Below are 13,847 nucleotides of genomic sequence, written 5' to 3'. Positions count from 1 at the left end.
ACAGTGTGCGCTCTGGTTTCGCAATAGGAACATCCTGCGTGCCTACATGGGCAACCGTGACTCCTGGCCTCAGTGCCTCACATTTAACTTGATAAAGAAGGGAATTAAAGTGGCAACAACTTGGCTGCAGATTTAAAAAAAATCTTAGCATGGTAGGGTTACCAGATGGCTCCGGAACAGGGAGGACACATTGATCCGGTCCAGGTTTTGCTTCCATTTGAAAGCAATGGAAGTAAAACCCAGACAGGCGCAATCTGTCCTTTTTCTGGAGTCATACGGTAACCCTAAGCATGGGACATCTATTTATAAAATTAGGTTACCCAGGGATGTGCTGGTAAATTGTTAACAGGGGGCTCTCTCTCACCAGCAAAGTAAAAGAGAATTCAGGAGGGGCCCAAGCCCACATTTTGGGATCCATTTGTTAAAGTAGCCATGGAGAACCGGCTCCCAAAATTCTTAAAAACTTAACGGCTCTCGAGAGCCTGCTCCAGCACACCACTGAGGTTACCCCTTCTAGTTGCCCAAAATGCTCTTGCCCCAGTGTTACATTGGGGCATATGTTTTGGCACTGCCCACAATGATTTTGGACACAGCTGCCAGCACAGGTGCCTGGTTCTTGGGACCACAGTTGCCTTTGACCCATTGTTTTTCTATTTTTCAGCTGGTGACTCCTGCCCTGCAGGGTTTCAAGGGGTTCTTGCAAAGGCCCAAGTTTGTTGGGCAAGACAAGTCTTCTGTTTTACTGGCTGTGTTCGGAAGCGCCGCCGTTAGACCACTGGAGATCAGCTATGCTTACTTTATCTACGGAGCGACAATCTGTGCCAACTTTGGAATCTAAAAAGGGGCAGGCCTTTAGTTTAATTTGGGAACCTTATTGGTCTGCCTTACCACACCTGAAGCCCTGTATATTGAACTGGTGCTTACATTTTTCTTTTCCCTTATTTTGTGGAATTTGAGGGGGAGGGGGAACATTGATAGATTGGATTGGTCATTAATATCATTGTTGGGTTATACCCAAGTTTTTTTATCTTGTTCTGGCTTTTGAGTTTTTGCATGCATGATTTGTCGTCTTTTTGACCAATAAAATACTTACAGAAAATTAGGGTACCCAAGCCAACTAAGAGCTTCTCACTCCCAGCCCCAGCTGAAAATAGCATTTGGGTTGCCCTGGGCTTTAAGAACACCTCCTCCTCTCCCCCACACCCGTGGGTGATAGGAAACTCATGCTGCCGCCCAATGCTCACCCCCCCCCCCCCCCCCGAACCCTCCCAGTGCAGGTTCACGGATGCATGTGCCATTTTAATGTCAAATACATGCAGCCACAGTGCTCTGCCTTATTATATACTTTTGCTGCAGCACAAAGGGATGCAGGAGGGATCTGCTTGTCAGATCAACCCCTCTCAAACTTACAGTACTGTGATCAGAAGCCCGCATTTACCTTCTAACAGTGTACAGACAGAAAAAAAAAAATCAAACCCAGCATGGCGGCTACATCTGTACCTGTTCCTGTGTGTAGAACACAAGTTTCCTCCACTTTGACTTTAATCAAAATTGTAGCTGCTGCTCCTAAAAGGGTGTGAGCTGCATAATCATTTTGTTTTCATCCTCCTAGATAGAAAATAGCAAGGAGCCCTGTTGACATGGGAATGGGGGCACACGGTTGCCTGCGGGGATAGAGACAAATATTACCCCCATGCCTTCAAAAGGCTGTTCGAGCTAGATAGTTTTACGTATTGATAGAGCACTCTACCACATCCTAGGCAACTGAATTCAGCAATTTAAAAAAAAACCCAAAACAAACTGCAGAAGCTGCTTTTGGATTTAAATGAAGCACTTAATTTGTGTCTTGTCTACCTTTGATATGGCACCCAAGAGTCTAGTCTGCCGCTCAGACTCCTACCATCTACAACATCCTTCCATTGTGTACGCAGTTGATCAAGCATCTCCCTGCTTCTGCAACAGATTCGTCTATTGTTGCTGGTATCAAGGAGCATTTCCAACACTCTATTGACACTTATTTTCCTTAAAGCCACTACACAGGTGTTGGTTCTCTTCTACATCCAGCTTTGAAAGGACAATCTAACCCTCCTAGATGATGTAAAAACACAAGGCATCGTTGAGAAGGTTGTACCAAAACCAGATCAAAAAACGGAAGGCTCAAGTCCAACAATTTTTTTTAGAGTCCTCCACCTTCCCAGAAAGCATCACATCTGTGGAAGAGGCCCCCCACTTTTAAAAAGAATTAAAACGGATGGTAGCAGCTATGAGTGACAGAATACCACCTCATTTGAAGGCAGTTAAGTGGACAGTTATTATGGCTGAATGATGCAATGATTTAGGTGGTTTTGGGGTTTGTTTTTTGAAAAATAAGCAAAAATGCTGGGACATTCTATTGCAAGGACGACTGTGGAAGACAAAAGAGCTAGACTGAATCCTGAGATGGTTAATGACTTATTCAGCCACTGATTAAAAGAATCTTAAGTTCTTCATAGGGCATACACAGCAATGTATTTGGTCCCCTGGACATTTTCACGGAGTGGATTAGGGTTCTTTGGGGTAGTAGAAGTCTGATAGTGTTGGGGTTAGAAGAGTAGCAGGAGTAATGTCACTTGCTCTTTATAAATCACAAATAGAAAATAAGTATAAAAAGGGAATGTCTGTACAACTGTTTAAGTGTTCAGGACTTCCTGGAGACATGGACAGAGTTAATCATCCCTGTGTCATTCTCCATCTAGTACTATGACGTCCCTGTCTTCACTTAATTATCTTTACATGTCAACAATGACTTAAGCAGATCACTTGATCTCCTCATACAGCTTCTGCTGCAGACTCCATACCACTTTGACTAAGGATACAAGACCAACATACAGCCTCCAACACTCCTTCCTATTAAAAAAACATTGGCTTTGCTATCATACACCTTAGGGTTAGGACTAACATGTGTGGAGCATTTACCCATCAGGTAATGACATGCTTGTTTGTAATTCAAAGACCACCTCCATAAAAAGGTGAGGACCCCCCCCCCCCCCCCCCAACACACACAGCTGAGAAGTGATGTATTCTGTTTTTGTAGATTTATTTTTAAGATACAGCATTAGTTTGAAGAGTCCTTCTTGAACGTCTGCAGAAGACTGCTCCCAGCAGAAGGCAAGCCAGCACAAGCATGGATGCTACCACCACCAACGTCAGCATGAAGGGCTCCCTTATTACTCCTGCATGGATATAGAACAAACACTGGTGGTTAAGTTCTATTATCGGAAGGCAGTTGCATTAGTCACTCACACTAAATAAGTGTTTAGGCCTAGGCCAGTGGTTCCCAAGCCTCAGCCAGTCAAGTTTAAGATACCCTGAATGAATATCCAGGAGATATTGTCAAGCACCTCATGGAAATGTCATGAATATTTGTTCCAGATAGCCTGAAGACCTGACTGGCTAGGGTGCCTCTAGGATCAGGTTTGGGAACCACTGGCCTCAGCCATTGTGAGTGAAGAAACCCGACTGCTAAAGAAGTTCTGCCCTTATCTTAAGAGGCTAATAAGGACAAGGTAGGATTTATGTTATGACTTATATGTACATGAAAAGGTATCAGAATTTCTACAGGTTATTGGGCTACTTATGGGCCATCCCATTTCAAGACCTAACCTTATTTACTCTTCTAAAAATGCTTTCTAATGCTATTAAAACCTCCCTTTAAATTCCCTTCTATCACTGAAGTAGACAACAGATGTATTTATTTTATTTATTTGTTACTTATATCCCACATTTTCCCACTCATGCAGGCGCAATGTGGCTCACAGAGAATTAAATAATAGTACAATCTTAATAGCTTAGTCAAACATAAAGAAGTAGGTTGGAGGGAAGAAACTAACAACGTGAACTAGGTAGGGTAAGGGACAAGGGATGTTTTAATCAACATGGCAAGTTGAGTGGTAAGTCTTGGCAAAGAGGAATGTCTTTAACAACTTCTTAAAAAGGGCATGATCCTCTTGAGTTTTAAGGTGACGAGGTAGTGCGTTCCAGTATTTGGGACTCCAATAACAGAAAGACGAGGCGAAGATTATGTAGTGTTGATAAGCCTAAGTGCTGATTTTTAGATCGCTTGGGATTTATGCAAAAGTGCTTCCTATATTTAAAAATAATTTGAAAGTTTTAGAAAGGAATAAAATTATTTTAACATTAGGACAATTGAGGAAGAAACCCAAGGTTAGAGCTTGAAATGGGATGGTCCATAAGAGGCCCAATGACCTGTTGGAGGTTCATGTTCAACTTCCGATACATTCACATGAAGTCATAGGAATGAGGTGTACAATTTATGCTCTTTCCACTTGGTTTTTGGATATTTAATGTGGTGGTGTAGCTTTTAACCTATGTTGTGGTGCTGTATTATCTTAAGAGGACCAATATCCATGCATACGAGAGCCATGTGCAGACTCCAAGCCTTCCAGTACTTTTGAACAAAAAAAAAAAAAAAAAGAAATTTAATGGGACTGAAAAGCAGTGCCGTGGACAAGAAAGTTGCTTTATGGTAGGGCTGGCCCTGCCTCCTTGTTACCAAGAACCAGTCAACCTTTAAAAAAGGCTGTCCATTAAGTGGATATTGGACTTCCTGCTCCCTTAAGAGACCGACACGTCTGGTAAGTCCCTTGATGCTCCAAGTCTCTCCCTATCACAGACAGTGAAAAAGTGGGCCATAACTGACCAATTTTGCCTAGCACGGAATTAGAGCTAGAGGGTGGGTTAGGAAGATTATGAAGTGTATACCATGAGATGCAGTCTTCACTTTCATGAAGTCTGGGAAGTTATCCATAAGATCCATGGAGTCCTTGCTCAGGAGGAGGATAGGGTCCAGCTGGATAGATGCCTCCAAGTTTAAAGGTGAGTCTAGATGAGCAAATAGAGAAGACTAAGCCCAGGCTCTGAGCTAGGTCTGCAGCAAGAGCTATATTTATCCTACATGCATTACTCCTACATCCAGTCACACACTGGTTAAATCTCAAGTGTAGAATTTGTTCCTGTCCCCCCTCCAAAAAAAAAAAAAAAAAAAAAAAAAAAAAAAAAAAGCTTGCATTCCAGCTCAGTCTCAATCTGAAAAGGTTCTTACCAGACAAAGGAGCATCTCTCTTCTCAATTCTACTTGGGCTTCCAAAACGATCAGTTGGATTGTCCAGGGTTCTCTCTCCTTCACAAGTTTTAGTCTCGCAACAGGTGCAGATGCTACTGGGACCTTCTACAGCAGACCAGCTGAGTGAAAGGGGAAAACAAAGGGGGTGGGGAAGCAAGGTTTATGACGTCTAAGCCTAAAGGGGAAGACAAGACATAACCAATAGTACTACAGTCAGGGCACTAGGAGAAAGCCAGCTACTATTGGACCAAATACCAACAAGACTTTCTAAAACCCTCATTTTAAGATTACAGGACAGTTTCTTATGCAGATAATCCAACAAGGTACTCCATAGTGTAGGAGCTAGAGACTCCAGTTTTGTACAGCTGGGGGGAGGGAGGGAATGAATAAAGGTGAGCTATAACCAAAATTATTCCCCCTAGTCACTCATTTGAAAACAGATTCTCACCACCCACACCTTACTTTCCCAGGCATTAATCCTACCCACTTACATATTGGTAACCTTGCTGAAGGAACAAGCTTTATTCAATGGACCTGGTGTCTGGCTGATTGGAGCAGCTCTCAAGTTGCAGGTGATGTAGATCTGAGGAATAAAGTTTAGAGTACTTAGACCCAGCCTAAGGAAGCCAGGACATTTCTAGTCTAACAGATAGAATACACCTAACCAGAGAATCTGTGTGCCCAGCAAATCTGAAGGCATCAACAGTAAACTGAAGCTTCTCTGGCTGGACACGTGGAGATCTGAAGGCAGAGAAGGAGTCTTCCTGCTTCCCATCCACAAGGCATCTAAAGGGGATAAGACAGGGGGTTAAGCTTGAGCAGCAGTTTTACCAAGACAGGTACTATCAGCACATGATCTGAGTCATCCAAGTCTCACCCATGGAAGTCAATGATACTGTATTGGGGATTTGAGTCCTTGTCTGGAGATAACGTAGCAACACATTTATCAATGAAGACCATCATGGGCACAAAGTCTCCTAGGCTGACAGAGGCTTCAACGTGGAGCTCATCACCCAGGTAAAATACAGTAGAAGGTCTTTCAGCACTCCAGTCATCTACAAATTCAGATTAAAAAAAAAAAAGTTAGAAGTCTTGCCCTCGAGTGAACACCTGCTATAGGCCACATTCACACCTACCATTCATCAGTCGCAAGGTGAAAGCCAGCCTCTGTTCTGCAGAGATTGTAGAGCTAAAGGGTGCCCATGTTGGCTTGATGGCCTTACTGCTCACGTTACCAGTCCTACACAAGATAAAACCCTGAGTCAGCCACATGACTAGCAATTAAGCCTCACCCTGCCCCCACACCTTTCCTCACCTTGGATAAGTACACCAAATGGGAACCACAGCTGGATTACTTCTGACAATAACCCTGCTAGCTGAAGATGTTGCGTTGTAGAACAAATATGTACCATAGACCAACATGTCTGGAGTCATCTGTAAAGATTGACAGTAGCCAATTTTATAAGATCACCTTCCAGAAACCATGCAGTTTGTACAAAACCTAGAATTACTTGCAGTGAGTGATGGTTCACTTCGATTCTAGAGGATCTACCTAGATCTTTGAATCGTTAACTGAAGACAGGATACAAAGGCAGTAATGATACTCATTTTTCTAATTGGAGTGGGGGGGGGGGGGGGGGGGGGGAAGTGATACCAAAGAAGGTGTGTTCAAAGATAGCCAACTAAGCTTATCTAGTTGTATAGCACTAGAATTCCATGTGCATCAAGTTGTCTCCCTGCAGAAGGAGGAAGTCCATTCTAGCTGTGTGGGAAAATACAGAGAACCCAAACAAAACACATTATCACAAACAAGCTCAGTGCCTTTTGGAGAGGAGTGGCTTAATGGGATTCCCACTGCAGCTATCGGACCTTGAGCAAGGCCACTTAAGTCTCCATTACTCCAGGTATTTAAAAAAAAAAAAAAACAGCATACCACACATGAGAAACGAGACATGGTGGAACAGTAGTATTAAATGTAGCTCTGCAACTTAACTACAGAATTATAGTTATACCCAATCCCTCATTCTCCCTCCCCCACCTGATCTAATTGGGAAGCACCAACCTGTGGTGTCCCAGAAAGCAGAAGCCATTCAAGAAGAGCTGAGAAAGGAGACCAAGAAGAGCTGAGAAAGGAGACCAGAGCCTCACAGGGACAGTCCACTGTGCCAAAACACACACCATCCACTAATACATAGCCACAACCTATAGTGGATGGTTGAATTCCTCAACCCACCCATACTTCAAAACAACTTAGTATGAAGTGCCCCTATTTGACTGACTGTACATTTGTCCTTTAGATTTGTAAGCTCCTTGAGCAGGGACTGTCCTATGTTAAATTGTACAGCGCTGCGTAACCCTAGTAGCGCTTTAGAAATGTCAAGTGCCAAAGCCATTTTTAACAATCCCTTGTTATCAGGTAGTGATTTAAGTATTCTGACCTTCAGATGCTTCAGGGAAGCATATTAGACCTTAACAGCTGAGCAGCCCTCATTTCTTTGGGATTCTAGATTAACTGCATTTAGTCCCTTTGATCAGATCACTAGAGACAAGCTTTAGAAGAGACTTGCCAGTGTTCAGCCAAGCAGACTTTTCTTGAAGAAATGCCTCCTACTTATAACCATGTTATAACTGTCCACAGTAAGTTTGTTTCCCTCAGCTGTAAAGGTAAACACCACTGCTCTCCTATACACAAGGGGACATCCTCATAGCCCTAGGAGTTAGCAAGGGCCCCAAGCCAGCTTCATGTTTTCACACAGACTTAGGACAGTACTGGGAAAGCTATTGCTTTTTTCAACAGTTTTTTTTGTTTTTGTTACATTTGTACCCTGCGCTTTCCCACTCATGGCAGGCTCAATGCGGCTTACATGGGGCAATGGAGGGTTAAGTGACTTGCCCAGAGTCACAAGGAGCTGCCTGTGCCTGAAATGGGAATCGAACTCAGTTCCTCAGGACCAAAGTCCACCACCCTAACCACTAGGCCACTCCTCCACTGTTGCTACTATTTGAGATTCTACATGGAATGTTGCTATTCCACTAGCAGTCGGCCCTTGCAGATCACCAATGTGGCCGCGCAGGCTTCTGCTTCTGTGAGTCTGACATCCTGCACGTACGTGCAGGACGTCAGACTCACAGAAACAGAAGCCTGCGCAGCCTTCTACATGGAATGTTGCTAGTGGAATAGCAACATTCCATGTAGAATCTCCAATAGTATCTATTTTATTTTTGTTACATTTGTACCCTGCGCTTTCCCACTCATGGCAGGCTCAATGGCGCTTACATGGGGCAATGGAGGGTTAAGTGACTTGCCCAGAGTCACAAGGAGCTGCCTGTGCCTGAAATGGGAATCAAACTCAGTTCCTCAGGACCAAAGTCCACCACCCTAACCACTAGGCCACTCCTCCAGCCCTACAGAACTACAGTTTTTGGGCAAAGAAAACTAGCCTTCTCTGGCAGATACGTTCAGCATATTATAAATTGATTTAGTTAACAGTACTGCCCCACCCAACCCTCAGAAATGGCATCCCCTCTAGCCAAATATATATTATAGCAGCTTAACAATTACACTAAAGCTCAGTAGAAAGAGAAAGCCTTACCTGCAATGTACTGCCACACTCATGGAGTCCAACCTCAAAGGTGACGGTTTCTCCTGCCCCAGAACGTGTGGGCTTGCAGGAAGCTGGACCCAGGCTGAGATCTGTAGCTTTGACCAAGCGCCCTGTACCAAACAGATCCCTCCTTACTATCACTAATATCTTAGCCTCTTTACACTGAACTGTGATGGGATACTTCCTCACACCCCGGTGCCCAGGAAGCCAAGGAACATGAACATGAGATCTGGGTTCAAAGAGATCACTCCCAGATGGGGTACCTGCCAGTGAGTCCCTCTGTAGAGAGCCCAAGGAGCTAGTACTGATCACATTAGAAACCAACCACACCAGGAGCCCCAATCCCAGCTTTACTCTCTGCCCCATCCTGATTCTACACCCCCAACACATAAAGAATTAAGCCTTCTCAGGATCCTTTATACTCCCCTCCCCCTTCCCAACACCTGGAACCAATTCCTACTTGGATTGGGTAATGAAACACTCCCTCTAGAACCTGCCCACAAGACACCGGGGTGATTTCCAGCCCTCTGAGGCATGAAAAGTGGCAATTCAAACAGCTGTGCATCTGTTTCAGAGAAGCTAAGTTCTTGGATTTCTGACCATCCCATCCTAGTGCATTCTGGGACTTGTGCCACTGATGTCAATGGGCAGGATCAGGCACTACAAATCCCATACTGCTTTGAGATGTAAGTTCAAAACCAGGACTGGCCAAAAGGTCTCTGGCTTGGAACTGGGTAATTTGGCATCTGTACAGTTCTGAGTCTGTTTTGGGGAACTTCATGAAAGCTTTGTAGCTATTAATTGTGAGGAGAAAAAAAAAAAACCCTTTGATTTGGAGCTAGAATCAATTGGCGCCTTGGTTTATTCTTTATTTCAATCTAGTGCAGCATTGTTCTCCTGTTCCTTTAGGCTACCAGCTAGGGTTGCCACCTCCTATCAACCAAACAGACTGATCCAGTCCTGGCTTTGCCCTGTTGCATGCAGGGAGTTGTAGTTCTGGATTTCATTAGGGGCTGCAAGGGGGGGGGGGGGGGGGATTAGTACTGCAGCTCCCTGCATGCAAAGGGCAAGAACCAGAACTGGATTGGCCTGTTTGGGTGAGGTAGTAGCCCTGCTTCCAGACTTCTGTTGAGCTATGGTACCAAGAGTCTTCATTCACAGTGATCAAGTATTTTCTCTTCCACTTTTACATCCTCTCAACTCTGCACTACTGTTCCTGAGACAAAGCTGAGCAGGTGTCTTCCAACTACGTTGCTACCAGTAGGGGATGGTGCTTCAATGTTTTGTTTTCAATCACTAGAGACAGGCAGGTTCCAAGGAGGTTAGAGAAAGAACAGGAGACGGCAGGAGCCTGCTTCACCCATGATCTGGGCTGAAGCCAGTAGGCAGAGCTTGTTGCCCTATCAATTACATTGTTTTGGATGTACCAAGATGGCGGCGGCTGCACTGGGGAGAATGAAAAACCTCCTTGGATGGACCAGCTTCAGCTTTGTGATGTCACGCCATCTCCTGTTCTTTCTCCAACCTCTTTGGCAGGTTCCCTGGAGTGCTTGCCTGTCCCTCACTGTTGAAAATGTGATAGTGAAACAGCAGCCCTCATGGGCAGAACTGTAGATGGAGGTCTCCCACTCAGCTTAGAGCAGAGGTTCTCAACCCAGTCCTCGGGACACACCTAACTAGTCAGGTTTTCAGGATACCCACAATGAATATGCATGAGATAAGTTTGCATTTGCCTCCTTGGTATGCAAATCTACCTTATGCATATTCATTGTGGGTATCCTGAAAACCTGACTGGCTAGATGTGTCCCGAGGACTGGGTTGAGAACCCCTGGCTTAGAGGGATCAGTGCTCGGCACTGCCATTTGCCAGAGCTCCCAAGTCACCCAATTCCTGGATGGAGACTTTTGAGCCAGTCCTCGTTTTGAATTCATATCCCAAAGCAGAGAGGGATTTGTAGTCCCTGAGTCTACTCACACAGACTCCCTTTTACTAAGGCACGCTCACGTTCTTCCTATGGGCATCTCTAACGTTTAGTGCATGCCCAATTTTAGCACGCGCTAAAAATGTGAGCGCGCCTTAGTAAAAGACCCCCATAGCAGTGGCGTAGCTAAGGGTGGGCCTGGGTGGGCACAGACCCACCCATTCTTGCCTCAGGCCCACCCAGTCAGCAGCCCATGAGGCCTCACTACTCTCTTTCCCTCTTCTCGTGGCCTGGCATCTGCCCGTCTCTCTCTAGAACCCCCCCTCCAGGTCTACCTGAGAGCTACTGCCGGCAACAATTCCTATAGGCATCCCGTGCCAGCCCTGCAGGCATCTCTCTGTCATGTCCTGCCCTCAATGATGTCACTTCTTTTTTTCTTTGCTAGGGACGTGGTAGAAGAAGCCTGCAGAGCTGGCGTAGGCTGCCTATAGGAATCGCGATGGGCAACAGCTCTGAGGTAGAACCGGGGCAGGAGGTTCAGAGAGAAATGAGCAGATGCTGGGTCATTAAAAAAAACATTATATTGTATGTATATACAGGGGTAAGGGTAGGGGGTAGGAAGGGCCCACCCAAGTTAACTGGGCCCACCCAAAATGGCAGGTCTGCCTACGCTCCTGCCCCATAGTCTCTCTCCAACAGGTGTCTCCTCTTACCTCTACAGAGATGCCAAGTTACCTAATTCCATGCTGAGAGATCCTAATCTTGCTATTCATAAGAACACAAGAATAGCCATACTGGGTCAGACCAATGGTCCATTTAGCCCAGTATCCTGTTTCCAACAGTGGCCAAGCCAGGTCACAAGTACCTGGCAGAAACCCAAATCGTGGCAATGCTCCATACTACAAATCCCAGGGCAAGCAGTAGCTTCCCCACGTCTGTCTCTATAGCAGACTATGGACTTTTCCTCCAGGAATTTGTCCAAACCTTTTTAAAACCCAGATACGCTAACCACTGTTACTATATCCTCCGGCAAAGAGTTCCAGTGCTTAACTATTCGTTGAGTGAAAAAATATTTCCTCCTATTTGTTTTAAAAGTATTTCTTTTTAACTTCCTTGAGTGTCCCCATAGTCTTCGTACTTTTGGAACGAGTAAAAAATTAATTCACTTCTGCTCGTTCTACACCACTCAGGATTTTGTAGACCCTCAAGCATATCTCCTCTCATCTGGTTCCCCTCCCGTCTTGGTCCGCCACTTGGCCCCTCACATTCCTACTTGAACCCTTTGATCAGCTCATCAATGCCAACTAACTGTGCCTTCTCTCCGCCAGGTCCCTTTGGTCTCACAGTGGAATTCAGTGTTCAGCGTGGTGGGTCCTGAGCTTTGGAACTGGTTACCGACCTTTTCAAGGCTAGAAACGGCCTCTTAGCTGCTCAAAATGTGTCTTTTTTTTTTTTAGGAGGTTTTTATGGTGATTCCTTTGTTTTTGTTTTTTTAAAAACATTTTTACACCTGTTGGAGAGTGTATTGTAATGGACCAGGGTTTGAGGTTTGGGATCATGGCAGGTTTTTGCTTGTTGCTTTTATTGATGTTATGTTTTTATTTTATTTGTACCCTGTGCTTTCCCACTCATGGCAGGCTCAATGCGGCTTACATGGGGCAATGGAGGGTTAAGTGACTTGCCCAGAGTCACAAGGAGGTGCCTGTGCCTGAAGTGGGAATTGAACTCAGTTCCTCAGGACCAAAGTCCACCACCCTAACCACTAGGCCACTCCTCCACTGTTGGTGCTATTTGAGATTCTACATGGAATGTTGCTATTCCACTAGCAACATTCCATGTAGAAGTTGGCCCTTGCAGATCACCAATGTGGCCGTGCAGGCTTCTACATGGAATGTTGCTAGTGGAATAGCAACATTACATGTAGAATCTCCAATAGTAGCAACATTCCATGTAGAAGTCGGCCCTTGCAGATCACCAATGTGGCCGCACAGGCTTCTGCTTCTGTGAGTCTGACGACCTGCACGTACGTGCAGGACGTCAGACTCACAGAAACAGAAGCCTGCGCAGCCTTCTACATGGAATGTTGCTAGTGGAATAGCAACATTCCATGTAGAATCTCCAATATTCCATGCAGAATCTCCAATACTAGCAACATTCCATGTAGAATCTCCAATAGTATCTATTTTATTTTTGTTACATTTGTACCCCGCGCTTTCCCACTCATGGCAGGCTCAATGCGGCTTACATGGGGCAATGGAGGGTTAAGTGACTTGCCCAGAGTCACAAGGAGCTGCCTGTGCCTGAAGTGGGAATCCAACTCAGTTCCTCAGTTCCCCAGGACCAAAGTCCACCACCCTAACCACTAGGCCACTCCTCCACTGACCCTAACCACTAGGCCACTCCTCCACTGTTGCTACTATTTGAGATTCTACATGGAATGTTGCTGTTCCACTAGCAACATTCCATGTAGAAGTCGGCCCTTGCAGATCACCAATGTGGCCGTGCAGGCTTCTGCTTCTGTGAGTCTGACGTCCTCGTCAGACTCACAGAAACAGAAGCCTGCGCAGCCTTCTACATGGAATGTTGCTAGTGGAATAGCAACATTCCATGTAGAATCTCCAATATTCCATGCAGAATCTCCGATAGTAGCAACATTCCATGTAGAATCTCCAATAGTATCTATTTTATTTTTGTTACATTTGTACCCCGCGCTTTCCCACTCATGGCAGGCTCAATGCGGCTTACATGGGGAAATGGAGGGTTAGGTGACTTGCCCAGAGTCACAAGGAGCTGCCTGTGCCTGAAGTGGGAATCGAACTCAGTTCCTCAGTTCCCCAGGACCAAAGTCCACCACCCTAACCACTAGGCCACTCCTCTGCTCTTATTGTGTTCTCTGCTCCTTTCCTTTTATGGATGGCATTGCTTTCCTGCTTGCTTTGACTGTATTTCTATTTTAGTCTTTTTTAATGTACCCCACTTTAATGATTGTCCTTAAGCGGATTATCAAATAAAATAACCTTGAACCTTGATTTCTGATCACCCCATCCCGGTGCACTCAAGGATTTTGAAGCACTGATTTCAATGGGCACTACAAATCCTACAGTGCTTTGGGATGTGAGTTGAACACCAGTACTGGCCGAACATCTCCAAACTAGGACTGGGTAACTTGGCGTCTCTGCCCCCCATCCAGCCCGCTGTT

At 45.2% G+C, this 13,847-nt stretch overlaps 1 protein-coding gene across 1 annotated transcript; it reads right to left on the bottom strand.

Moving 5' to 3' along the window:
• Positions 1–3,051: 3,051 nt before the first annotated feature.
• Positions 3,052–9,111, bottom strand: LOC115457781 (zona pellucida sperm-binding protein 3-like). Its single transcript, XM_030187372.1, has 9 exons — positions 8,716–9,111; positions 6,438–6,556; positions 6,259–6,362; positions 6,000–6,177; positions 5,788–5,908; positions 5,614–5,705; positions 5,102–5,241; positions 4,762–4,881; positions 3,052–3,212 (listed from the first exon to the last, which is right to left on the bottom strand). Exons 1-9 carry the CDS (start codon positions 9,091–9,093, stop codon positions 3,082–3,084), a joined length of 1,383 nt encoding a protein of 460 aa, XP_030043232.1. The 5' UTR covers positions 9,094–9,111; the 3' UTR covers positions 3,052–3,081.
• Between the last annotated feature and the right edge of the window lie 4,736 nt (positions 9,112–13,847).

The sequence above is a fragment of the Microcaecilia unicolor genome, chromosome 14, assembly GCF_901765095.1.
Source record: "Microcaecilia unicolor chromosome 14, aMicUni1.1, whole genome shotgun sequence".
Lineage (NCBI taxonomy): Eukaryota > Metazoa > Chordata > Amphibia > Gymnophiona > Siphonopidae > Microcaecilia > Microcaecilia unicolor.
The sequence above is the reverse complement of the archived record's forward strand: the minus strand, read 5'-3'. Positions and strand labels throughout refer to the sequence as shown.

Coding starts and splice junctions, on each gene's coding strand:
- LOC115457781 (XM_030187372.1), bottom strand. CDS start 9,093: ATGGGGCAGAGAGTAAAGCTGGGATTGGGGCTCCTGGTGTGGTTGGTT. Junction 5,909..5,999: donor AGTATCATTGACTTCCATGG/GTGAGACTTGGA, acceptor TATCCCCTTTAG/ATGCCTTGTGGATGGGAAGC. Junction 4,882..5,101: donor GAGAGATGCTCCTTTGTCTG/GTAAGAACCTTT, acceptor TTGCTCATCTAG/ACTCACCTTTAAACTTGGAG.